Source organism: Archocentrus centrarchus, chromosome 12, assembly GCF_007364275.1.
Source record: "Archocentrus centrarchus isolate MPI-CPG fArcCen1 chromosome 12, fArcCen1, whole genome shotgun sequence".
NCBI lineage: Eukaryota > Metazoa > Chordata > Actinopteri > Cichliformes > Cichlidae > Archocentrus > Archocentrus centrarchus.
Window position 1 is genome coordinate 7695040 of NC_044357.1, and position 26349 is coordinate 7721388.

The 26349-nt window shown below is 41.4% G+C and overlaps 3 protein-coding genes across 5 annotated transcripts in view; 1 reads left to right on the forward strand and 2 right to left on the reverse strand.

The window, feature by feature from the left end:
- pcsk5a (proprotein convertase subtilisin/kexin type 5a) overlaps positions 1-2548 on the forward strand; it is a 35590-nt gene extending 33042 nt beyond the window's left edge. The window contains exons 36-37 of the mRNA XM_030742719.1: positions 123-321; positions 1643-2548. Of these exons, the coding sequence (XP_030598579.1) occupies positions 123-321; positions 1643-2106 (663 nt within the window). The 3' untranslated portion in view covers positions 2107-2548. The remainder of the gene's footprint in view (positions 1-122; positions 322-1642) is intronic.
- Positions 2549-2772: 224 nt separating this feature from the next.
- Positions 2773-18304, reverse strand: prune2 (prune homolog 2 with BCH domain). 3 transcript variants are annotated; one of them, XM_030742561.1, is made up of 11 exons: positions 18232-18304; positions 13452-13518; positions 13162-13362; positions 12668-12844; positions 10449-10551; positions 5090-5221; positions 4862-4948; positions 4483-4581; positions 4335-4373; positions 3857-3907; positions 2773-3733 (listed from the first exon to the last, which is right to left on the reverse strand). In XM_030742561.1, exons 2-11 carry the CDS (start codon positions 13504-13506, stop codon positions 3700-3702), a joined length of 978 nt encoding a protein of 325 aa, XP_030598421.1. In that variant the 5' UTR covers positions 13507-13518; positions 18232-18304; the 3' UTR covers positions 2773-3699. The 3 variants fall into 3 exon arrangements, with proteins under 3 accessions (XP_030598421.1, XP_030598422.1, XP_030598420.1); XM_030742562.1 differs by lacking the exon at positions 18232-18304 and adding an exon at positions 17567-17754 and having other exon boundaries at positions 2773-3730; XM_030742560.1 differs by lacking the exon at positions 18232-18304 and adding an exon at positions 17567-17750.
- A 187-nt stretch (positions 18305-18491) lies between these two features.
- LOC115789063 (guanine nucleotide-binding protein subunit alpha-14-like) lies at positions 18492-25426 on the reverse strand. Its single transcript, XM_030742247.1, has 7 exons — positions 25104-25426; positions 22992-23176; positions 21573-21727; positions 21285-21413; positions 20109-20238; positions 19857-20010; positions 18492-19291 (listed from the first exon to the last, which is right to left on the reverse strand). The coding sequence occupies exons 1-7, from the start codon at positions 25222-25224 to the stop codon at positions 19101-19103; spliced, it is 1065 nt and encodes a 354-aa protein (XP_030598107.1). The 5' UTR covers positions 25225-25426; the 3' UTR covers positions 18492-19100.
- Between the last annotated feature and the right edge of the window lie 923 nt (positions 25427-26349).

The following is a 26349-nucleotide window of genomic DNA, read 5'->3' on the forward strand; positions in this document are numbered from 1 at the left end:
TATGCTGAGAGGCTGGTTGCACTTTTTATTCAGCATTTAGAAAAAAGAAAAAAAAACTTTTGGAAGCAAAGACAGTGTAGTTACGATGTAAAAAGCTCGGTGTCACTCCTGTCCCTCGTCAGGGTTCAAGCCACTCGTGTGAAGACTGTGATAGTTCCTGTCTGGAGTGTCGGGGCCCCGGTCCGTCCAACTGCACTGCGTGTCCTGCTCAGGCCATTTTAGAGGCTGGAGGACGCTGTCTACTTTGTTGCCATCATGAAGACGAGGAGGAAGAGGCCAGAACCCAGCAGCAAGACTGTTGTAACTGCACTGAGACACGTGGTAGGCTGAACGTCTGTCTGGCTCTCTTACTGTGTCCAGGTTGTGATTTTCTTCCTTAAATCCTTCCCCCTTGGATACCTATTAGGGCTAACACTTGTTTCTCTTTTCTTGCTTCCAGAACAAAAATGACTGGGTGTGCATTAGAAGTTAGCGAGAGTGAGCTCTGCCTGCACAGCTTACTAGGGCTACTCTTGGAAAAACCCAGAATCTGTTCTAATGGTCTTTAAACCTCGGCTTTATTGATGCATACTGAGGTGGTACGGGGATGGGGTGGGGGAGTGTCAAATGTCGTCTTTATGGGCGAAAGAGTTAAACTAATAAAGTCGTTCAGGTAGGAGGGGATGAGCTTTAGATTAAACTTATCACATCTCTTATCAAGTAAAGGTGACCTGGGCTGCAGCTAATTATATTTTTCATTAGCGATCAATCTTTTAATTTTTTTTTTTTTTTTAAATTACAGCAGTTGAGTGACATCTTGGTTTATAAAATGTATAAAAAAAAAGAAATAAAAAAAAAGAAAGACAGATCCTAAAGTGACGACCTCTAATCTTCAGGTTTGTAAAGATCATTTAATTTTTTTTGGCATGTCATCTCTTATTTCCAGCTGTTGTCAGCAGGACTGTTTTTCCTCTCCTTGTATTCTTATAGTTCAATCATTTGTTGGACAAAGATTCTTTTTCTTGTCGTAATTTTGCCTCTGTGCACCACCAGAGTGGATTCAGTTCAACCTTCTACTTCTGTCAGCAGTCATATCATCATCAATAAACACTAGTTACCTGGTTCCAGCGGCAGCCACACACGCCCATACCATAACATTGCCTCCACCATCTTTGACAGATGACGTGCTTCAGATCACGAGCTGTTTCTTTCCTTCTCCATAATTTTTTTTCTCCTAAATTCAAATTTACTTCCCACCCAACAATTTTAATTAACTGAAGTTTTATGCACACAAGCTTTTTTTCTTTATAGATGAGGGCATTTTCTAATTGGTTTGTTAACCTTTTTTTCCACCAGTGTTATCACTCAGTAGAGTTTCATGTTGATCCAACATGTGGAAGGGCTCATAATGAATAGGATTTTTTTTTACTTCCATAAACCAGCAGCACCTACGGGAACTCTCATACTTCACATTTCATTTCAGATTTTGAAAAGCTCCCTGCAAGGCCACAAAAGGCTTCGTGGTTCTTTTCATTCCAAGAAAACTAAAGTTCCTGTACAAAATGTGTTGACTGCCCTTTCAGTGTTGTCATCATTAAAGCTCCCGTTCAGACAGCACAGTAACGAGCACATCGGTGTCTAAACTTCTGTTTTTTTTAACCAGGCGAGTGCATTCTCAGCACCAACTTGGCATTCAGGAATGAGGAGGAAGAGGAGGCCAGAGGTAACCTGGCAGTCTTCATTATAGCCTGCATCCTGCTGGTGCTGGCACTGGTCGCCATTGTCGTCCTCATCAGACACTCCCGCTCGAAAAACGTGCGTTCGGACATCCCTCCCCGCGGCTACGAGAAGCTGGGCGGTGGGGGATATGGAGGTGGTTACAACTCTGCTTCTTCTGGCAGAGCCAGCTTCTCCGGCGGTCGATTCCAGGAGTCTCAGCTGGTTGACATCGGCGAACGTCGCTTAGGGAATAAGGATGAGGATGATGATGACGATGATGATGAAGATGAGGACATTGTTTACATGGGCCAGGATGGTACCGTGTACAGGAAGTTCCGGTACGGACAGCTGGGAGAGGACAACGAGGACGAGCTGGAGTATGACGATGAAAGCTACACGTTCCGGTGAACGTGATGCTTTCCATCTCGGAATTTTTCTTTTGCTCTTTTTCCTTCTTAATTTCTTCCTCTGTGCTGTTCATCTCCCCAAAGGACAGAGCCTCCACTCTCCTCCACTGAATGAGCTTGACCAAATAAAACATGAGATGATGTTAATAATGACCTAATTTTTACAACTGCTGTATATTCACAAAAAGAAATGTAAAGGAAAAAAAGTTATTTAGTATTCCTAAACTTTTTTTTTTTAAACAAAATTAACAAAATGAAGCTTTATTTGCTGCACTCTGTTTGGAGCATGTTGATTTTTCCCATATATGTAACATTTCCTTGTGGCAGTTTCCTTGTTGTGATGGATTCATTAATCATATTACCACATGTGTAATTGTTGTGTTGGGTTGGGATTTAAAATTTGATTAATCGTGCTATTTATTTTGCTTCTCTCTTTTCCTTTGTGTTTGCTGTCATTGACCTATAATTTGAGTATGTGTTATTCTGATTATTCTGTTAGAATAAAGTCTTGGAAACTGATGCATAATTTAAAACAAAGGTCAATTCCTGACTTCACAAGGTGGAAAATGGCCGCTTTGTAATGTGGCAGCAAATTCCAAAGAAATGATTAAACACACACAGACTTGAATTGATTTTTTTTTTTTTTTTTATTGAATTACTAGCCAGTGACCCATAATTTCTTTGCATCTCCTCGGTACAGCTTAAAGACCCATGTGTAAGAGGACCATCAATTATCTAATGAGAGGGACATGCACTGATGCACAAATATACACACACATGCGTGTGGACACACACACAGATAAGATGTGCTTATCAGAGATCTCATCACAGTTCTGGTTTCAGGTTTCTTCCTGGTTGACCAGCAGAAACTGAAGATGAGTCTCAACGTGTATAGACGGACACACACACACACTCACACATTTTCATAACACAGCTAAAAAGACATGCTGCCACATGGCCCTGACAGCTTGATATAATATTTAAGATATTCCTTCTTAGTTTAAGATTGACTCTATAAAGATAAAATATCTGTTTTTAGGTAAATTTCCCAGTTTGGGGAATCGGGGATTGGTCAAAAGCCAGCTGATCATTTCCTATGGCACAAGGCACCCTGCACTTTTAATGTAGATTGCTGACACAGAAGTCGTCTCTTTATCAGAAATACTGAGACCGTGTAACCAGTAAAGGGTGATATTATTGCTTCACTGCTTCTCATGCACACAACTACAACACTATAGACTCTACAAAATGGATTTGCGCAGTGCGCTGTCTAGTGTGTAATTGAAGTTCCTACCCTAAAGTGAACGATGGCGCAATTCTGCTGATGCGCCCAGAAAAATCACACTAGACTCTATCAGGATTGCAGGTGTAAGGTACAGCAGATGCTACAGCAGCCATAAAGAATGAGATCTTATCGTGAACAGGTACTATTTTAAGTTGTATTTTCATATTACACTCCAGTGTGTAATTGACAAAACACTGACACGCACACACACAGAGTAGCTACACAAGCCTCTATTTTCCAGACTCGCCCGTTCAGTACAACAGTGACTTCTTAACATTGAGGTGACCCATCCATTCAGGATGTTTGGATTTAAGAGCCGCTGGCACCAGCTGCGTCTGGTCTGCTGGGAAGATGAAAGTACAAAGCAGAGACATTAGAGATGGGTGTGTTTATGTTCTGGTGACAGACTGCTGACACAAGGCCGTTTGTCTTCTATGTGTGAACTTAAACATCTTGGAGGACTTACTCTGTTCTGCTTGCTGCTGTTGGCTCAGATCCCTGCAGAAAACTGTTCACTCTTGATTGGAGGGGGGGGTGGGGGGGTGGAAAGGTTGTTAAAGCAGGATTTACTGTTGTAATACACTGGCATGCACTGAATTTGCAGGTGCATGCAACTTATGCTTCGGAGCACAGTTAGTCAGTCAGTGATTAGTGTGGAAATTCTGCAGCTTCTTTTCCACATTTATTATTGGTGCAATAGATCACTATGCTATAGGGACTGGCTCATTTATTTTGCTGTAATGATAAATGAGATGAAAGCAATGCATTTAGCCTCTTTAGCAAATTCTTTCTTGTTGCTCTCATGTAATTGCAACTATAGCAAAGACCAATTGGCCCTCATCCAGGAGAAGAATCCCTGCGATCTAAAACGTGATAAGAGATCGCTTCAATCATGGATAAAAAAACAGATTAAGTAATGAGAGGCAGGAGGAATCAATGCTTACCTCGAGTTCTCTGCTGCTTCCTTCAGCTGCTTGTCGAGTCTAGAGGTTAGAGTTTAAATGACAAGATGAAAATAGACTTATTTAAAAGACCATTTGGGCTCAGAGGTGGTGGAGGCTGTGTTGTGTTTAAAGGTTTAAAGGGACTCACCTAATGATGCACTCTGGGATCTGGATGCAATCCATTGGGATGTGTTCCTGCAGCTCGTCCAGACTGTTTACATACTTTATCTTGCTGCTGAACTTGGCGCTGAGGCATCACAAGCACAAGAAATCACAGGAAATGTAATAAAAGCATTTTTCTTTTTTTTTTTTTTACATAAAAGTGCACAGCTCTGCTACAGTAGGTTAAAAGGTCTGCAGCCATGTTAGCAGCTAAAAGTCTCAGCTTGTTAATTTTAAGCAGGTCTGGTGTTTCCCTTGTTCATGGCTGTCAAGATCCTGCAGCAATCTAGAACAAGACAGTGGGCTGACCACCAGACTATAACAAATAATGATAATATGCCAGCTAAAAGTGTAATACTCTTTACCTGATGAATGGCTTGGTGATGGCTAGAATGGTCCTGATAAACCATGACGGATGGAGGATAATGAAGGATTTCAAGTTCTTCCTGAGCCTGAAGACACCATCATATGCCACAAGTTATGCAAATGTGGGTATGTCATTTGACTTTCATTCTTGAGAGCTGCAAATGAGTCATGCATTCATGCAGTGCTATGGATATCTCATAGCAGCGATGTTACTGAACAGGACAGACCTTCTGTCAATCATCTGATAGCACTTCTTTAGCCACCCAAGTCCAGGCATTCTTCTGTGGGGTGTGGCTCCATTCAGGTATACAATCATGTAGTCCTCTGCCACCATCAGCTCCAGTGTGCTGATCACATAACTGAACACACATGAGCACACACACACACACACACACACACACAGACAGAGAGAGAGAGAGAGAGCGAGAGAGGGATTAATTTCCTGAAGCCTTACCCTACCTGTAATTACTGCTCACGTAACCCTAACCTTTACTCTGGCCTTAAACCAAGTATTCATACTATTATTTTTCTGGAATAATATACATGAGTACCAAAAAGTGTAAAAAGCTGCATTTTGACCCATATGTTATAAACAGCATCCTGTACTCCCCCAAGAACAGATTTTTTTTAAGTTAAACAACAGCATGCCAACCTGCTCACACTGATTACGGCAATTTGCTGATGCTTAGCAGGAATCTTACGAAAACACGCTAAATCGCTGTCTGTCCACAAGCTCCTCCTACACCATAAGGAGTTCAGCAACCAAGCTTGGTATACTACAGGTACACCTTAGGCCCCTGAAGGCTCTAATCTATATTACATATTATGATGTCATCATGTTGCTTAGCAACAACCTACCGATGACCCATTTGTAGCATTTATGCGCCTATGGCATAACATCTCATTTATATCCAGAGAACTTGAATTATGCATGATATATTATGAAGTTATTGTGCTGCCTACCAACCATCTAACAATGGACAAAAATCACAGACCAAACAATACTGGAGAATGTACTAATAATATTTAACATGTTTACCATGTTGTAGTTTGGCCTGGTTACCATTTACAGTAATTCTAAATGCAAAGTGCAGCTGAGGTTATAGACTGTATATAAAGGATGGGCATCTTGAACGTGACATCACTCACTCGCTGGTTTCTGGACGTAGCACTTTGGAGCTTCAGTGTGAGTGTTTTTGGCCATGTTGCTTTAAGTTACCTGCATTAAGTTGGACGACAGGGAGGACTGCGAAGCTATCAGCTAAGGCTAATGAGCTTTGTTAGTTGCTAGCCTTCGTTGACAAAAAAAGGAGCACAAACATCTTGGAGGGGCTCTACCCCACAGCAGGGCATATTACCCACCAACACCACACACACTTTCAAGAGGTCAGTTTCAGTGACTGGAATTAATGTGCATGTAAGGATACTTGTCAATCGGAGCGGCTACACAAAAGTCTACACAAAATCTAAATGAGTACGTTCTAAAAACGAGTTATCAAGGGGGAAATTTGCTGTAAAAACCAAAACTGTGTTTTGTGAACATGTAGGTTACACTGCTGAAGTTGGGCATTTTAATATGGGGGTTTACAGTAATCCCTCGCTACTTCGCAGTTCGCTTTTCACGGACTCACTGTTTCGCGGGTTTTCAATCAATATTAGTGTAATATATTTATTGCGGTATTTTCACTGTTTCGCAGGTTTTTGCGGTACTCGTTCTTTACATGCATAGTACGTGTTTGTACAGTAATGTATATATTTGGTGTATAAGTGTGTGGGGAGGGTTTATAAAAACTTAAAATAGTGTGTAACTACTAAAATAATGTATAAGTATTAAAATAAATATAGCGTCCCTACTTCGCGGATTTTCACTTATCGCAGGTAGTCCTGGAACGTAACACCCGCGATAAGTGAGGGATTACTGTATAAGGATTGACTTGCTTCTGGAACCAGCCTCAAGTGGCCACTTGAGAAACAACTCCTTTTGACCTCATTTTCAGCCCCACAGGTTGCTTCTTGGTTTCTGCTCCTGACAGTTCAATAGATTTCACACCGTCAATAAAAGACTTAGACAAACAGAGCTGTGTAGTGTGAAGCAACAATATGCCTTGCAGAAACGCATTTGGGCTACACTGTATTTCAGTCAGAAACTTCAATATATCAAAGCAAGTGGAGTTACAAAGTCTCTAGCATTATGTGTGTTAAAATGGTGAAATACAGGAGCAACTTTTATTTGAACCTCAATGCAAACGATATGAGGAAATAGGACACAACTCTTACCCTTAATTTGAAAAACCCCAACTAACAGCACTTTAAAAAGTTCTCCCCTCTGATGTCAGCGATGAGAAATTGGCAAAAATGTTCCTTCCTCTTTCCTTCTCTGCATCAATCTCAGAAGCTCGATCAGACTTCTGCTTTTCCGAAATCCAATTCTCTAATTCAAACCATAAGAAACTGTTATCGCTTTCTCATTTTTCTCCACAGTCCCTCCACCACCTCCTCTCTGTCTTCGCAGTCAGCAGGGAACTTTGTCACCTCCTTTGAAAATAACTTGACAATCTCCTCAGCTAGTTTCCTCAATAACTCATCTAACTTCCCTGGCTCTTCTCTCCTCATGATCAAATGTCATTCCCCAGCTTGCTTACAGACCAGCACTGCTGATCCGCTCTGTTTCCTGAATATTCTGATCATCTCCCACTGACATCAAACTGAATACCGTTCAGCACCCAGCTACAGTTATTCCTCCTCGCGCCGATTCAGACCTCAAGCCATCTGGCATCAGAAACTGCAGACAGTACAGTTTACCTCCTTTCAGTTCTATCCAAAACTCTCGGAAATGCCAGCTCATTCAGTATCTTCCACAGAACAGCCTGTGGGATCCCAAGCACACTGTCCAAGCATGAAACACAACTGTGCCAGCACAACGGTGGCGATATCAACACGGAGGTCTCAGCAAACAAGCTAGACTCACACTGAATTTTAATCACTTTATTCAGAAAGTTGTGTTTGTGCAGGGGTGTGTTAAACAGCAACATCATCCTTAATTTGATAATTATATGCATACACTGATCGCTTTTGTTTCAGTCTGCTTTTGTCCTGCATTTCGATGCTCTGTTCCACAAACCACTCTTGACTGGAAGAGCACAAGTCCAGCCGTGTGCTTCCCACAGGCTGGAATGACATCACCCATGACCACTGTGGACTGCATGTTACATGTTACAGCTGTGCTCAAAAGAATCCTTAGAATTAATGCTCACTGCATCATCCAAGCAAAAGTTCGATAATCCTATTCTGTTGTTTCTTTGTGTGTTTTTTAGAAATGTATATTTATTAATTATTGTTTTGCATTTTCAGGCTGGGTTTTCCAGCTTGTGGACTTTATATGCATCATCTATTCCTGATTTGAAGACTCGAGTTCAGTATTTAGGTTGTTACCCTCTTGATTTTTTGGAAGACTTGCACACTCATGTTGTATTGATTTCTCAATAAGACATTAGCCCCTCCCTAAATCATTCTCTGATTCATTGTACATTTTACTATAAATTGATAGTACAGTTAACATCATTCTACAATGAAGAAGACTTAAAACTAGCAGTTCAAATAATACCTTAGAATTGAGGTCATAAATGAATTATCCCATGAGAATAAGGTTAATTTTCTAATAGATTTCTATTGAATTGGACTTCTTTTTGCTATCAGTGACCCCCTCTGCTGACCATTAGATATAAATGCAGGTCTATGCCAAATCAGGTCATAACACCAAAATCTACAAATCACTTTACAAATTTTGTTGCCATTCATGTCTGTTTGATGTCAATCTACTCAAACATATTTACATATGCAGTACTGGACTGTAAGATTATTCCATGTAATGCCACTCCTGTATCTGAATACCTACTGCACAAATTAGTGCAAACTTTCTTATGAATAATCAGGTGGTATCAGGCTGTGCGATCACCTGACTTTTTGAATAGCCACAATGAGGTACATACTTGGGCTTTTGATATATTTTGGCATTTTTGAGAAATAGTGGATAATTTGGCATTGACATTTACTTTCAATGTAAAATTAATTTTAATGACCCGGTAATCTAATGTGACTAATGGTTCAGTCACAATCAAGTAAAAATAGGATGGCAATCTTCTCACAGCTAGGAAACTCAGTAGTTGCCTGGTGATTGCATTGAATTTTTTTTGGCTGTCAGAGACGGGGCGACCAGTTGAGTGTGCAATACCCTCAACCTCTGGGAGACCACTTTTGATTGCAAGGCAATTGCACAGGTCACCTCGTGGGGGGCAACCTGTCCCCCAAAAAACTGCAGTCTGATTTAGACTGACACGGAATCACTCTCGGGGAGATTGACAAAGGTTTGCAAATAATTGCTGTCTAACTTATAAATGCAGACAGATCACCAACACCTGAGACTGTCTGCACCAATGAATGTGACTCATCTGCAACACGCCTCTTTGCAATAGGTGAGTCGACTCAACTGGTTGCATTCAGCTCATCACAGTTAACCGCCACGCCTTGGGGACAAGTGGCTGGTGGACAGGCTGGTAGACAGGTGCCATTGTCACTTTGGCAATGGCAGTTGACTGCAAGTGGAGAAGACCAAGTTCACTGCACACACTGGCATAAATTTTTGGTCTCAAAAATGTGACTGTGTGTGTAGTATTATCTGACCTTCAGGATGTTACCACAGTCACTGTAAGCATGTTAACATGCTGATATCAGCATGTTAACATGCTGATATTAGCATGTATCTAAAAGCCCTGCTTAAAGTGAAAAATAAATACATTTTAAAAAAGCTGAAGTTTTTGGCAAATGTTTTTGCAAATGCCAAAACTGCAGTTCCACAAATGCCCACTGAAAAAGAGCACAAATAAACACAATCCTGTTACATGGCTACTATACAGTGGGTGGATTTTTCATAGCACTCACTGGTTTAAACTGTGTTAAGGCTTAAATTTTTCATAATCATCGATTGACTGGTGATTAATTGATGCCTTTTGAGGCATTTTTAATGGAATTAACTGGAAAAAATATGGCTTGCTTTCTAAGAAGTCTGAGCTCCAGTGGCAGGTAATTGGTGAACTGTTACTTAGTACTAATTAGCAGAAATCTGTGTCTGTGGGATGCACACATACAATCAATAGATGCAGCTTGCTAACCAAGCATGATAGCGAACTTTCACCCAAATATGGTCACTTGTGGATTGCAAAAAAATAGACAGCAAAGGCCTAAATTTTTCAACAAATAACAAACGAATGAGTGATGTCATAGTGGCTACGTTCATTATTTATATATAGTGTGTGATACACCTTTGTGACATTAAGAATAATTCATAGTTTATTCCAACCTTTTTAAAGTTTTACCCATAGAATAATGTCAGTTTGTGTGTGTGTGTATATATATATATATATATATCAGTCATAATGTGATGGTGGAAGGGCTGATTATTGCTTGTATAGGCTAAAAAGCAGATTAATAAGGCTACTACGAAGGCCAGGAATACGAGCCCAGGGCAAAACGTGTAAAAACAAATGAGTCGTTTAAAGTGTGTATTAGTCACTGCATTTCAATACTCACAGGAAGAGGTTCTCCATTATTTCATGGTAGTCCTCTCGGTCGCTGTCTGGCAGAAAACAGGCAGCAAACACTATGATGGCGTTCACTCCGTTGCCATAGTAGCCTTGATCAAAACACAAAAATAAAAGTAGTAAGAGTTCTTTTTAGCGAGAACTTGATTGCTCTTTTATTTTTTGTTCTATTTATCTTTTGTCCATCTGTCTCTCTGCCCTGTTTCCTCTCACTACTTTTCTGATTAATGTAATTTCCGTCTATTCACAAACCCATTCATTACCAGATTTGGTGTCACTCAGACAGCAGGTCTTTTATCAAAATGACAGAGCTGCTGAGATTGAATTTTCAGTGACAGACGTCTCTGTTTCCATGAGACAGCTGCGTTTCACTAAACCTGCAACGCAGAGCACAGTGGGAAACGTACGGCCTGCGTGGACTGAGTGTCATATTTCCACCCTTATGGTCGATCCAGCCACAGAGTAGTCCGTGACTGCGGGGTTTTGAAGGGCACCACAGAGGGAGGAGAGATAGACACGGGGCCCCTGCCTGTGAAACCAATAATGTGTGACTTAGTGACTGTTCTCAATTTAAGATCAGGGTCCACCTGCAGTTTTCATGCATTGTACTCATACACTGTTGTGTATGAGTATACAGTTACACATCACTGTACGACATCACATCATTTTCATTTTTGAACCATTCAGTTGACCTCTTATGCCCAGTGAAAGAACAGTTTTGCTTTGATTTATCACGGCTGTTTGCTTGTAGTGAGTCGATCTGGATCACAGCAGTCAAATGGCCACTTTGCCCACATGAATCATATTTACCGTAATGTGCAGGTGACATGGGAAAACTTGACAGGAATTTGTGCCAGAAAGATCTTCATCTACAACCCACATTTCCTCATTTTTAGTTGGTCTACTGCCAAGACAGGACGAGGCAGTTCCAAAATGCATCGTCCTCTCACAGTCTAGTTAGATCAGACCTGGCAGCTCATAAACAACAGGGGATAGTGATGCAGTAGACCAGGGAGAAATGCTTTTTCAATGTGGGGTTTCTTCTGTAATCTTCCGTAATCTGATAGTTAAACATACTTAAAACTGAAACTGTAGCTTCTGCCAGAGAAATACTACGAGTGTTACATGATTATGAATTAGTTGATTTATTTCTGTTCTGTGTGGCAGATTTGTGACCACCCTTTTTCATTATTTCTATTCACTCTGGCCCTCAATAGGGCCATTCATCTCAAAAAAATCATCCCATAGCTAACTCTAAGGTTCATGAAGCTAATATTACTTAATCTAATTCTGCTCAAGGCTCATACAAGTGTTAGGAAAACTTCAGAATGAACTTTTACACTGGCCTCTGAATGTTTTGTCTTCCACCTTTTCTGTTACGGAACATGCAAACAGGGAGAGACTAGAAACCGTGGCATTCTTTTATCTTTTAATTAGTCTCTGCACTGTATATTTTGTAATTTTGTAATATTGTGCTATAGTTATAGCTCTAATATCTCTGTATATTTGCAATTTGTATACTTGTATATTGTCTTATAGTTTTTATACTTATTTGTTTTTTTTTTTTCTGTAAGCACGAAGTACCGCAGCAATTTCCTAATGCTGTGAACCTGTTCACCCATATGGCAATAAAAACCTTCTGATTCTGATTCTGATTCTGATTCTGACATGAATGAAATCTGCAAGCAAAACAACCAAAGAGAAATGGATGGGTACTGAGTCAAAGTGATGTCAACTCTGAGGCGAATGACTGAAGCGAAGGCCGGTGGGAACAAAGAATACTGTTAACTAACATATGACAAGACATAAGAGGTCTGCCTACACAGTGGGTGCCAAGAGGGTCGAAGGGCAACTACCTTTAAGGTACAAAGTGACGGCAACAAACAGATTTCTTTGCATGTAGACGCAGCTTAACACAGCCAACTAGTTTGCACCAAAATAGAAGAATTACACATTTTAGTGTATGTTTAACATGTGAAATGGATCAAGTGTGGTGTCTCCAGGGCTCACATAATGCCAACAACCTGTCCTAAGGAGTGGAGTCCGGTTAGCCTGTGAGACAAAACTTGAGGAAAAGAAGAGTACTTCATCTATTTACAGCTGCTTAATTGCAGTGAGGATGGGTTTTAAGTCCAACTTGAAAAAAAATATGGCCCTAACTCTTTAACTGGATAGCAAAAATAATAATGGCATTTTCTTAATAGTCACCTCCATGAGAGATGACTTTCATGTAGGGCTCAATGAGCTTCATGTTGATGCGGTGCTCCTGCTCCCCGATGATGACAGTCCTCCACAGTTTTCCATCCTGGCGCTCTTCCTCAGCGCTGTATGTTGGGATTGTATTGTAGACTTCACTGGTACCACTCCTATTGGCAGCATTGGGGTCTGATAAGAAAAAGACCAAATGTTGAATTATGGGCATTTTCTAGACTCCTCTGTTTGCATGTCCCAATAAGCAATAACAATGAGTCTCCATGCACGACCCTGCGGGACAATGTCACTTTAAATAAATCATGAAACCAAAAACGTTAAACCTTTCTATTAGTGTTACAAAATAAGAGACTTCCTGTGATTGTCAGGATGGAGGAGAATAAAACATTTGTGTTTTAAATTTTATACAGCAACATTTTGTCATTTTTCCATTTGCCATCATGATGATTCATGTCATCAAACGCACTTTGTTAGTATTCTGAGCGACCCACCTTCCCAGTCCATTTCATGGTCTGTGTAGTCGAGGTAATCCCCCTCATCTGGAGTGTCGAGGTCGTCGACATTAATGTCTAGATCATCTGGCGTCTCCCCGAAGTCATCTTCGCTCTGGTCCAATGACAGGCTGATACGAGGCGCAGATAGCTTTTTTCTTTGTGAGGGTCCTCCTTGCAGGGGTAGAGAGGTAGGGGGGACTAGGGGGGAAAAACAGCTTAATAGAAACAGTTACACAACGCCACAGTGTTCATTTAGATATTCAGAGCATTTGTTGATTCGCACTCACCTGGTCTGCCATCACTTCCCTCAGAGTTCATTTTACTCTCTGATGCCAGGTCCATCCCCAGGAGGGCCTACAAGAAGATAATTACAGTTATTAAATGGACTCTTATGATAGAACAACACACCTGAAGAGCACCCAGACTATTGTGTGTAATCTGCCGCCTGTGATAGCTCTTCTTGTAATGACTGAGTGAGGCAGACCTGTTGTTAGAGTTGAGGTAATGCCAAGATGAATGGCACATTTAAAAGCTACCAGAGGTGGGAAGTTGAGTTTTTCCATTTCATGCTTTGTTATATGTTTAATCCACTAAAGTTCAGAGTGAAATTTTTATCTTTGTTTTATACTTAATTTTACACCACACTGACAGCTTTAGTATAGTATTAGCATAACATATGCAACATACACATATATATAAACATCCATCCATATTTTTCTGCTTATCCAGGTCAGGTTGCGGGGGCAGCTTCTTATTGGGGGGGGGGCACCACAAATCTGTAGCAACTGTGTCATGTACTATCATGTCAATATGGGCCAACATGAGGAACTGAGGAATGTTTCCAGCACCAGAATCTACGCCATGAAGAATTAAAGCAGTTCTGAAAACAAAAGGGGCTCCAACCCAGTACTAACAACCAAGGTGTACCTAATAAAGTGGCTAGTGATTAGATACAGTAAGACGTAATGCATTTTTAGAAAGTAATGAAATGTTTCACACTGGAGCAACCACTACAATCAACAATAAATGCTATTTACACATTAATACACACATTCATGCATCAATAATAAAACTCCAGTATTATAATTCTGTACATAAATTACAACAGCACTCCTTTAATATTTAGCGTGCTGTCAGATCAGGCTATTTTGCATGAGTTTTCCCAAAAAAGACGATTTCTGGCAGCCCCCAAGAGATTTTATCCAGATCCAAATGAAGCAGCATTGTTTGTTTTGTTTTCTTTTTTTAGTTTTGTAAATTGGGGTCCATTAATCAAGAATGAAAAAAGATTTTTCTTGCAAAATACTCAGAAATAAGGGGAAAATGCATCAATGTCTGCCACATATGATAATGCAGACTCAGTGCCTTTACTGTACTTGGACTGAACCCCACAAAGGCTGATTCTGAGCCAGCAGAGTTACAGATGTTGCTAATAATACTCCCCCACTGCTCCTCTAGTAACATTTTAATAAAATGTTTTTATTATAATCGGGTATATACACTGCTCAAAAAAAATAAAGGGAACACTCAAATAACACATCCTAGATCTGAATGAATGAAATATTCTCATTGAATACTTTGTTCTGTAAGTTGAATGTGCTGACAACAAAATCACACAAAAATCATCAATGGAAATCAAATTTATTAACCAATGGAGGCCTGGATTTGGAGTCACACACAAAATTAAAGTGGAAAAACACACTACAGGCTTATCCAACTTTGATGTAATATCCTTAAAACAAGTCAAAATGAGGCTCAGTATTGTGTGTGGCCTCCATGTGCCTGTATGACCTCCCTACAACACCTGGGCATGCTCCTGATGAGGTGGCGGATGGTCTCCAGAGGGATCTCCTTCCAGACTTGGACTAAAGCATCCACCAACTCCTGGACAGTCTGTGGTGCAACGTGACGTTGGTGGATGGAGCGCGACATGACGTCCCAGATGTGCTCAATCTGATTCAGGGCTGGGGAACGGACGGGCCAGTCCATAGCTTCAATGCCTTCATCTTGCAGGAACTGCTGGCACACTCCAGCCACATGAGGTCTAGCATTGTCCTGCATTAGGAGGAACCCAGGGCCAACCGCACCAGCATATGGTCTCACAAGGGGTCTTAGGATCTCATCTCGGTACCTAATGGCAGTCATGCTACCTCTGGCGAGCACATGGAGGGCTGTGCGGCCCTCCAAAGAAATGCCACCCCACACCATTACTGACCCACTGCCAAACCGCTCATGCTGAAGGATGTTGCAGGCAGCAGATCGCTCTCCACGGCATCTCCAGACTCTGTCACGTCTGTCACATGTGCTCAGGGTGAACCTGCTTTCATCTGTGAAGAGCACAGGGCGCCAGTGGCAAATTTGCCAATCCTGGTGTTCTCTGGCAAATGCCAAGCATCCTGCACGGTGTTGGGCTGTGAGCACAACCCCCATCTGTGGATGTCGGCCCTCATACCATCCTCATGGAGTCGGTTTCTAACCGTTTGTGCAGACACATGCACATTTGTGGCCTGCTGGAGGTCTTTTTGCAGGGCTCTGGCAGTGCTCCTCCTGTTCCTTCTTGCTCAAAGGCAGAGGTAGCGGTCCTGCTGCTGGGTTGTTGCCCTCCTACGACCTCCTCCACGTCTCCTGGTGTACTGGCCTGTCTCCTGGTAGCGCCTCCAGCCTCTGGACACTACGGTGACCGACACAGCAAACCTTCTTGCCTCAGCTCGCATTGATGTGCCATCCTGGATGAGCTGCACTACCTGAGCCACTTGTGTGGGTTGTAAAGTCCGTCTCATGCTACCATGACTGTGAAAGCACCACCAACATTCAAAAGTGACCAAAACATCAGCCAGAAAGCATAGGTACTGAGAAGTGGCCTGTGCTCCCCACCTGCAGAACCACTCCTTTATTGAGTGTGTCTTGCTAATTACCAATAATTTCCACCTGTTGTCTATTCCATTTGCACAACAGCATGTGAAATTGATTGTCAGTCAGTGTTGCTTCCTAAGTGGACAGTTTGATTTCACAGAAGTTTGATTTAATTGGAGTTATATTGTGTTGTTTAAGTGTTCCCTTTTTTTTTTGAGCAGTGTATATGGTGCAGTATTACTCATTTAAGTAAATAAATATTTTTTCTGTACTTGATAAAATAAAAAATAATTTAAAGTAAAAAGAATCAGATTGCTGCACTCTATAAGAAAATGTATATTTTATGAATTATAACCAGAGAATTCTCTACTAATCTAATCACTTTCTGTGGATCTATACAAACTAAAATATGATATACTGTTTGTGACATTTTCATGGAAATGTTCTAGTTGTACCACAGAAATCCACAGACACTTTTCAATATAAGGCTGCAGAGAAGAAAAATCTGATTTGATAAAGAGGGATAGTATTTAATCAACAATATTTTTGATCAATAAGCTGTCTCTAGCTATGTTTGTCAGCCAGAGGACAAAAAATATCTCTGGGATCTATATCAACCCTGTTGTTTATTTTATGGACTGAACAATTACTAAACCTGTTTAGGTTATCAATATCAGTGTAGGCATAAGAAATACAATCCAGTACCACAAAGCATAAACACAGTAAGTGCACTAACACCTGCATATCTTAAAATGTGGATTGATTTCACTTTTCTGATCAATAGTTTTCCAAAGCTGTGAGCAGGCAGGTGGAGCAAAGAGTAAGTGGTAAGATGGGAGAGGGAGGAAGTGGGACAAAGGATGGAGAAGTTGGGGAGGTGTGTGGGGAATTCTGAGGTTAAAGGTCGTCTCCCTCTGTGAATAAAGTGGAGGAGGGGGCAGGATGACAAGTGGTAGGTGGAGGCAGGGAAACAACAGAGCTCATTGCATCATGACAAGTTCATTCCTCTCCTCGCTGCTTTTTCCCAGTGCTGATCCAATTCAAATGTCTGCACGCTTGCCTGAACACAGATTGGGCACGGATGCAAATTCAGGGTGAGTCACGTGTGCGCTTTCGCATGAAAAAGGAACATCCTTGTTCTTCCTCGGCAGGCTTTCTCTGGAGCAAGAGAAATATGATTGCATTAGCAGCTGCAACAGGAAAACGCTGAATGGTTTGTTCCCGTACAGTGGAGATGACTGCCATGCAGAGGATTCACTGTTTGTCTACTGTCATCTGTGCACACAAGGAAATACATACAGATTGATACACAGTGCTTTAATCTAGAATAACAACAACAAAAAAACAGCATCCTATATCCTTCACTGAGGATGCTGAACTGCTTCAGATCCACATCCACAGCACAGCACAGGACCACAGTGCTGATGACAGCAGCCCCTCCCTCTCCCTTGCTTCCTGTCTGCTGGCTGGGAAAAAAAAAGAGAGAACATATCCCTCTATCTCTTCTTTTTATCACCCCCCCCAAAAAAAATAAAAGCCATCTACTCACCGCTTCTGGGGCTCAGGAATCTCTGTCCTCCTGCGTCTCAGAGCATGAATGTACTTCCAAGTTCCCTGCCTGCTTCCTGCTTCCAGCCTCTCGGTAGAGATGCTCAGCTTACAAACAGCTCACAGCTTCCACCATTTTGTGGTCACATGATCTGGGCCACTACCAAATAAGGGCGATCACCTGCTATAAGAGCTCTCTGCACACGAGCTTCCTCAGTGTGACTGCACGGCATATAGGAGGGTGCATTTGTCTGTCATTATAGAGGGAGTGTGCTCTGAGTTTACTGTAGTACTACCCACGAAAAGTGCAGGGCTGCTACTGATGCCTGACAGTTGATTTGTGAGCCTGACAGTGCAGTTTGCCCTCAGGCTCACAAAAGGAGCGCCCACTGCCAGCTTCATGTGCAGATAATATTCATGAGCTTCACCACTGTAAGAAAATACGGTCCAATCCAAAGCAAACAGACAATGCTGGCCATTCCACTGCTTTCTAGGCCACTTCTAATGTTTACTTCCACATTAGCCCTGAACTGTTCAACCCTTAAACACACAAACTGTAATCACAATGCAGATAAAAAAAAAAAATCAACAGTTCCGAGACTGTCCCTCCATCCATGTGCAAACACACATTGCTCTAAACCTTGCTGAAAGCCTCTTTTCACTTACCAAAGTTTAATCCCAACAATTAGACAAGAAGACGGAGATCAGCCTGTCAGACCTCAATGTTGACAGTTGTTTGGTACAAAGGTTATTACCACACTCAGTGTAACCACGCCTGAAAGGAAGCTGTCCTAAAAACTGTCTTTGGTTAATCAGTGCCAGCAGCTGCTGTCTTATATCATGAGACAAGTCACACATTTCTGTACAGACACTTTGTTCTGTATATATTTTAATGTCAAAATAAAGTTTTTTTATAAAGTGTCAAAGATGAGGGAGCAGCATAAATCAGCTTTATAAAAACAGACATTACATGATTGTGGCTTTAACATTTATATTTCGGGAAAATTAGTGGGGCAAAAAAATCCGATCAGAAGCAAAGTGTTTGTTAAAAGTATCCAATTACAACAGTAAAAGCTAAAGACATTGTTGTCCTCCCCGCCCACAGTGAGGAGCTGTGAGGTGGCCCGGCCTGCCTTTCAGCTCCTCTCAGAGCTGAAAGGCAGGCCGGGCCACATTCCTGCCCAGACTTTGTTAAACTAATCTGATGGCATGTGCCGATTCTCCATCAAACAGTAACATAATAGAAGGACTCCTATGTGACAGTTCAAGATAACATTTCTCTCCTGTAGCAGAAGGAAGTGTGCGTATTTTACCATTTATGATAAAGTAATGGTGCAAAGAATGGCACTTATGCCTGTTACAGTACTGAAATAAATGCACCTTACCTGACGCTGCTGCCTAAATGCCTCTCTTTGATGTTTCTGAACAAGCTGCAGCTGACAACATATAAACGTCCATAAAAAATGTTACAACATGATTGCAACCAGTTTTCTTGTTCTCCAAAGAGAAGCCATCACATGGTCCAATAACCTCTGTCATTCGAGGTTGAACTGTTCCAGGTTTTCTTGGAGGAGCGTATCTTTGACCGATTTGAAGACGATCCTGATGTTCTCTGTGTCTGTAGCGCAGGTGTAGTGCGAGTAAAGTGGTTTATGACGATCGGTGTGTAGCCCCACGTACATTTGCAAGATGAACTTTTTTGCAGATTCGGCATCCTGCTTAAGCCCTGCGTGGGAGAAAGAGGTCGAAATCAACCCGCTGAAAAAACACAGACTTGCTCACTTAGTCACAATTTAATGCAGTAAGAAACACCTTAAAGAACAGTAATGTAACTCGAGCATATAAATGCTGACTCACTGTTAAACTGTGGGATACTTAACAGGAAGTGCCGGTAGTGTGCTATTGTGGAATTTCACAAATCAATCAACCTTGATCTTCACAATTCTGTAATTTCTTTAATTATCAAATATTTACAGAGTGTGTTCTAGGTTAATCGCTGACTCCACAGTGTCATTGTTTAAAAATGCTTATCACAGTTTATCACTTCCCAAGATCATATCTTCTGTAGTCTAACTGTCTATAATACACAAATATTCCGTTTGCAATCATGTAAACCAGACAGAAGCTGTAAATGATCTTAAGATAAGCACAGGAGTAACTGACTGCTGGCCTAATGAAATGATAAACGATATATTTTATGGCTGATTCCCTTCATGTCAGTTCTCACTCAAATGTCATTATGAACACAGCTATGAACATTTTGAGCGGAGCAAACAGCGGGTACGCTTTACCGTTGTAGTCCGGGAAGTAGGTTTTCAAATGCGATTGTTGGATTTTCTCCTCCAGCAGGTCCGTTTTGTTCAGAAAGAGGATGATGGAGGACTCTTGAAACCACAGCCACGAGGTGATGGTCTTAAAGAGGGCGAGGCTCTCGCGGAGTCGATTCTGAAACAGGGGGTGACAGGCTTAGACTACTAACTGTATTTAAAGCTGGACAAGATTTAAAGGATTACTTGAGGTAACTATACTACTGTGGACCGTACATCATTCTCACTCTCGTAGAGGACCTGATCGTACTCGTTGAGGGCTGCAAGGAAAATGATGGATGTGACGCCCTCAAAGCAATGGATCCACTTCTTCCTTTCCGAACGCTGCCCACCAACATCAACCATCCTGCAGACACACAATTAGTATGACGAGCATAAAAAGTTCATTTATCACTGAAGGAAATATATTTCTTGACTTTCTTGCTAAGAGATTATTAAGAGGACTGATATTACTAAGACACATACTAAGCTAAACATGAAACTAATTAGTCCCTTCAGTAATTAGTCTATTTAGGCACCACAGTGACAGTATGTGTGTGTGTGTGTGTAACTCTGTGCAGTCCTGTGAAAAACACCCTTACTGTTTCCATACAAATTTAAGGTAAGCAGCGGCCAGGTGCTGTTCATCAAATGCACTTCATTAATTGATCATTAGCAAGCGTGAGCACCTCTGTGAAAGCAGAAGTTTGGGGGCATTCAGGTGTGTAATACCACAATGCCACAATCTTTCAACAGTTGTGCAATATTCAGAGAAACTGGAAAAACCCAAGAGCTACATCTCAGACTCCTGCGGGCCTCAGTTAGCATGTTAATGTTAAAGTTCATGACTGTGCAAAAGACTGAACAAGTCCAGCCTGTTTGGAAAGGCTGTCAGGAGAAAGCACCTTACTTCTGGAACAATGTCCTTTGGAGAGATGAGACCAGAGCGGAGATGTTTGGCTGTAATGCAAAGCACCACATTTGGCGAAAACTAAACAGATATCAGCACAAAAACTTCACACCAACTGTCAGGCACGGTGGTGGAGGGGGTGGTGGTTTGGGCTTGTTTTGCACCCACAGGATCTGGGCACTTTGCAGTCACTGAGCCGACCATAAGCTTCTCTGTATACCATCGAAGTTTGGCCCAAACTGAGTCAAGCAACAGGACAATGATCCTGAGCACAGCAGCAAATCTACCAATGAACTGAAGCAACGCTGTAAAGAAAATGGGACAAAATTCCTCCACAGCGATGTGAGAGATGATAAAGTCATATAGAAAATGATGACTTCAAGTTATGCTGCAAAAGGTGGTTCTACAAGCTACTGGTGTACTTCCCCTTTAAAAACTGGATGATGTTATATACCTGTATGTGTTATATATATGTTATGTGTTAATAAACTACAATATCATACCTGAAGATGACTTTGGAAAATTCAAAGGGATACTCTATGATGCCCGTGGTGGGCACCCTGACCCTCAAGATGTCCTGCAGGGTGGGGAGGTACGACGGCTCTGTGATTCTGTCCAAGTCGTTCAGGTAACTGAAATGTTTACAGCAAAGCATAAAGCTTAATATTTTGAAACATTATACAGAAATGTATAGTTTTTACATGCATTAAGGTTAGCAACATGAATCCAAACTATTACAGTGAGTAAATTAATGCAAGATAAAGATGTGAAATATTACAATAAAGTCTTACTATTTGGCAGAGTCTGATATTTGGAATTCCCGTCTGCGCTCGAAGCACCGCTGAACTCCGTGGTCATTCCACACTCTCTTAATGGCGTCCACCTGCCAGGACTCCAAAGTGGACACATAGGTTGGCTCCACTTTAAGCAGCTTTTCTGCATAGCTCTGACACACACAGAAAATCCAGAAGTTCATTTTACTTGCCACAAACTTTCACTGTTTGACTGAGCTATCAATACCCCTTCAAAATAGTGAGCACTGAACGTGTCCTTTTTTACTACAGTTCTCGAGAAGAACTGGATCCACTGCGATAAAATTATGTAGAGACATTCCTTGCCTGTAGAAAATGAATCCTAAAAACCATCAGTGAATATCATTATTGCACGATTCTTTAGCAACATAAAAAATATTCCTTAGTTATGCTGTTATAGATCCAGGTCGCGTATACATGTATGATGTACTGAACTCCTCTTCCTCTCATCTACTTTGTAAAAAAAAAAATTTTTTTTTCTTTTGCTTCCATGTATTTATTCACCACTTTTGCACATCAAACACTGTGCTTCTTCTCTCTCCCTGCCCTTTTCTACAGGTATCGGGTCCTCCAGGTATCTCTGTTATAGGCCCCACAAACGTGTTTTTTTTGTTGCTCATTGCTGATATTTTCTTTTTCTTCACACCCCAACTGTTTCTAGGCAGATGGCCGCCCACCCCGAGTCTGATTCTTTCTGAGGTTTAACAGAAGAACCCCCCCCCCCCCCCCCCCCGCCCACCCCAAAAAACTCCCACACATATTTGGCACGACAAAAATGCAGTTTAATACTGAAAATAAATCAGCCAGTCAGATTTTGTTCTCTTTCCACTGCAAGAACTCAGGCACATTTACAGAAATAACCCCCTGAATCAGCGTGTTTAGTCATGCTATTTCCACCATACGTAAAGTCATATAGTAATTTTGCAAGAGGTTTGATTTTAATGTCTTTTCTCAGGGCACCAAAAATCAATGTGACTTAGCAAAACTGTGGATCTGTGAGAACAAAACGATGTCTGTTGTTGTGTCTGCCTACATAGTGAGTTTTATATCAATGATGGTGACATTTGAAAGAGCATGTTATTCTTCATCTTCATGTTATTCTTCTGTTAGGTTGGTGGGTTTTCAAAAATGACACAATCAGCACTTTTTTAGGACCACTTAGAAGGGCCTACACTAGAGTGGATGCTTACAGCCCCTGAAAAAGGCCCTGAAGGAGACCCTGCAGGGGGTTCTTCCTGTGGTCAGAATGCACACGCAAAGGTGCAGGCAGCAAAAATGACTCACGAGTTCCTGCAGTGGAGTGCACATGTTACAATGCTAGCATTACTTGCTATTTGATTTCCTCCAGTGTCACATGAGACTTAAGATTTCTTTTTGAAGGCATGCACTGAGCCTCACAATGTTCTGGTCATCGACGTAGTCAATCTGAAGAGTCTGCATGGCACTGATCAATGCCTGGATGGCTGTGACGATGTTCTGAAACACCACACGAGTGAAGCCTTTCCTGTCAGCGTCACTGTATCCTTTGCCATGGATGATCCTCATCTGTTTGATGAAAGTGCTCTTCCCACTTTCACCAGTCCCTAGGCAAACAAGATGAATGAAACCGAAGGATGAAAAATGGAATGAGATCAAAGCAATGCCAGAAATAGGACATCTGTGACATGCACTAAAAAAAAAAAAAAAAAAAAATCATCTCAACATCAATCAGCTGCAGCTAAATAGGATTTTGACAACAAAACAACAACAACAGAAAGGCTGTGTTCTCTGAAGCATTAGATTTCCAGAAGGTAAGGTTCACAGGTTAGAACAATCTTTTTCTCAAGCCAGAGTGTATGTGTTTGGGTGTGCGTATGGTGGAATTTCTTCATTATCTCCCCATTACTAATATCATTATTCTGATTTAGTAAAGCATATATAAGTTGAACAGTATGCCCGCATGTTTGTTTTTATTTCCGTGTTGGTGTCTTTGCACTTACAAAAAGCACGACAGCAGATGGAGAATTTGAAAAAAAAAAAATTTGAAAACAGGCTATAAACAACATGAATTAAGTATGTACTTGTTTTTCTCCTGCACATAACAATGTGCTGAATACTAATTTGGGGACAGGGAAGCCTTGTGCCAGATTCCTGCAACTCAATGTGCTTATCAACAGCAACGTGTCCTTGAATGAAAGAACGATCTGCTTCCTGCATTCTCGTTGTAAATTACTCTCGATAAAGGTGTCAGCTAAGGGTCAAAAACGGCTAGAAATGTTAACCATTAGACTGACCTTTGCAGGGGGACATTGTTCTCCAAACAACTCAAGCTGAAGTTTAAAGTAGCGCTGACCTTTAAATGAGCCCCTAACGTCTAATGTATTGTTTCCAACATAATCAACAGTCAAGCTTTGAAAAGTGGCCTGTTTGGCAGTTTAGTTCTGGAGGGGGAAAAAAAAGACCTCATCTCATTTAATGAGATCATCATTTGAAAAGTATGAAACCTGAAGAGTTTGTGCTAATGAAGCAGCAGCCTGGTTTTGTTTTGAGGAGGGAATGACATGATTAAAGTGATCGGAGACATTCATCAGGCCATCACTATTTGAAGAATGCAAAGTGTAGCCTGGAACTATGCTGAGCGGACGCTGCAGGTGAAAACACATACCGCAGCCTTATTATGTATTGACGACGAGGCTTTGGTATTTCCATGATTTAGAGTTCAGCGACACTTTGATTTATGAGGACAGAGCTACACTACAAGCCTTCCTAAAAATCAAAGAAAGAGTTCCTCGCAGTTTACATCCATAAATGATGACATGTTTGCAGTGAAAAGGATGAAATTATGCCCCCCAAAAATAGGATGAATCAAGGCCACCAGTGGATGAAGTGTTTGGTTTTGGTGATGATTTCCATAACCATCAAATGGAATGACATGGAATATGGTACCAACATTCATGCTCACTAGTGGATGGTAATGTTGTATCTGATGTTTGCAATGAACAGACATATAGAGCCATCATCAGGTAATATTTCAGTATGTTTATGAGCATAAGGAGTATTTTGATTTGCTAGCGTACTGCTGTACTAAGATTTTAAACTGAGTGACCATATCAAATAATTGCTGCAGATAAGGCTTTGAAACCACCCTACACAGAAAATTCCCAGTGTGCGTGCGTGTGTGTGTGTGTGTGTGCGTAATCTCAACAGGTTGTATGAGAGCTTCAGGGTGGATGAATGAATCATCAGAGGGAATTCCTTTCCCTGTAAAGGGTCTTTCTGTGGAGCTGTTACGCAAATAAAATATAACTCAAATGTTCGCTGCTATAATCAGTAACCCTTTGATAATAACAGCCGCAAGTCTACACTGGAAAAAATCAAAGTACACTTAAATGACACCATGACAATTTTATTTAAAGTTTCTGTTTTTATTATTATTATTATTATTATTATTATTACTGAAGGCGTATCTGTTAATTATTTCCAAAGGGTTCCACTGAGTGGACATGAGTTAGCTCGTTGGTAAACTCTTACCTAAAAGCAGCAGCTTCAGCTCCCGGTGAGACGCTAACTTGTCGCGACGAAGTTGCCTCTCAATTTCTCTGTGTATCCTCAGTTTTTCCTCTTCCTCAGGAGACAGGCAGCACTCACCCATTGTAGTCCAAGTTTACCTGCTGCTCCCGGTTAACCTACAAGCTGCGACTTTGTGAAATGATCAAATGCCGATTTTTTTTTTCTTTTTTTTTCTTTTTTTCGACGTCCCAAGTAAACTCCTGCTCCTGAACAGGTGAACTGGCAACTTTCTGCAGTCATTCTTCCTGCTCAGGTGCATTTCACATTCCTGCTGTGCAGGAGAGGCGGGCTCTGACTGAAAGGCACACAGCTCTTGTGTGCCTAAACTTACACGTCCATAATCAGGAGCCAGCTGAAAAGTTGGAAAGTCCAGCTGGGAGGCAGGAGGGGAAATATAATGGAGCTTTGTGTCTGCAGCAAAGTGACAGCAAAGTACCTGAAGAGGCTTCTAATTGGTTTGACTTAAACATTATCCAGCAAGTTCAAATGTGTGTAAATGGGTCAAAGTTATTCCACAAAGTTGGGAACTCCCACTATAAAATCAATGCCCCAAACTGAACCAGCACAGGCTGAGATATCATGACTTAAAGGGTTTGATGTTGCTAAAAAAAAAAAAAACTGATCTGATTTGAGATATAAACAGAGATATTCTTGTGACACACACACACACACAAAGTTACAGTGTTTATCATAACAAAGATTTACGGCTGATTTATGCTGTGCTTTCACCCTCAGACTTGCTTACTGACTAGGTCAAAGGGTTCACCATCCAGGGGCCATTGGGTGGCACAAGGGCGCGACCCCTGACCTCTGAAGAAAGGGCAAGTCACAAACAAAATGTGTGTGAGTTCAGCTTCAGTCAGGCTTGGTTCGTCAGGGGTGGAATGGGCTTCCCTTGGAATATGATTGACTGCGCTTTGTGGTACACCCCCACCCTCTTAGCCCATGGACTGACCGTCTGCATGAAGAGACCTCACAACATGCAAAGAGCTGAAAATGTGAAAAAAATAAATTTCACGGATGACACTAAAAAAAGACAAGGACTAAACACAAGGCAGCGAACCAGCATGTACAACAGCAGGACTTCCCAGAAGCGGAATCAGTCCATTTTTTTCTGCTTTTCCTGCTATGAAATGTCAGCCTATGCTGTGACTATCCACGCATGGCTGTAGGATATTTGGAGCTAGAATCAGCAGCTATTTAGTTA

Coding starts and splice junctions, on each gene's coding strand:
- prune2 (XM_030742561.1), bottom strand. CDS start 13,506: ATGGACCTGGCATCAGAGAGTAAAATGAACTCTGAGGGAAGTGATGGC. Junction 4,582..4,861: donor ATCACCAAGCCATTCATCAG/GTAAAGAGTATT, acceptor GTGATGCCTCAG/CGCCAAGTTCAGCAGCAAGA. Junction 3,908..4,334: donor GAAGCAGCAGAGAACTCGAG/GTAAGCATTGAT, acceptor CCTCCAATCAAG/AGTGAACAGTTTTCTGCAGG.
- LOC115789063 (XM_030742247.1), bottom strand. CDS start 25,224: ATGGGTGAGTGCTGCCTGTCTCCTGAGGAAGAGGAAAAACTGAGGATA. Junction 21,728..22,991: donor ACGTCGATGACCAGAACATT/GTGAGGCTCAGT, acceptor TGTGTGTGTCAG/AGCTATGCAGAAAAGCTGCT. Junction 21,414..21,572: donor ATATCAGACTCTGCCAAATA/GTAAGACTTTAT, acceptor TAAACATTTCAG/TTACCTGAACGACTTGGACA.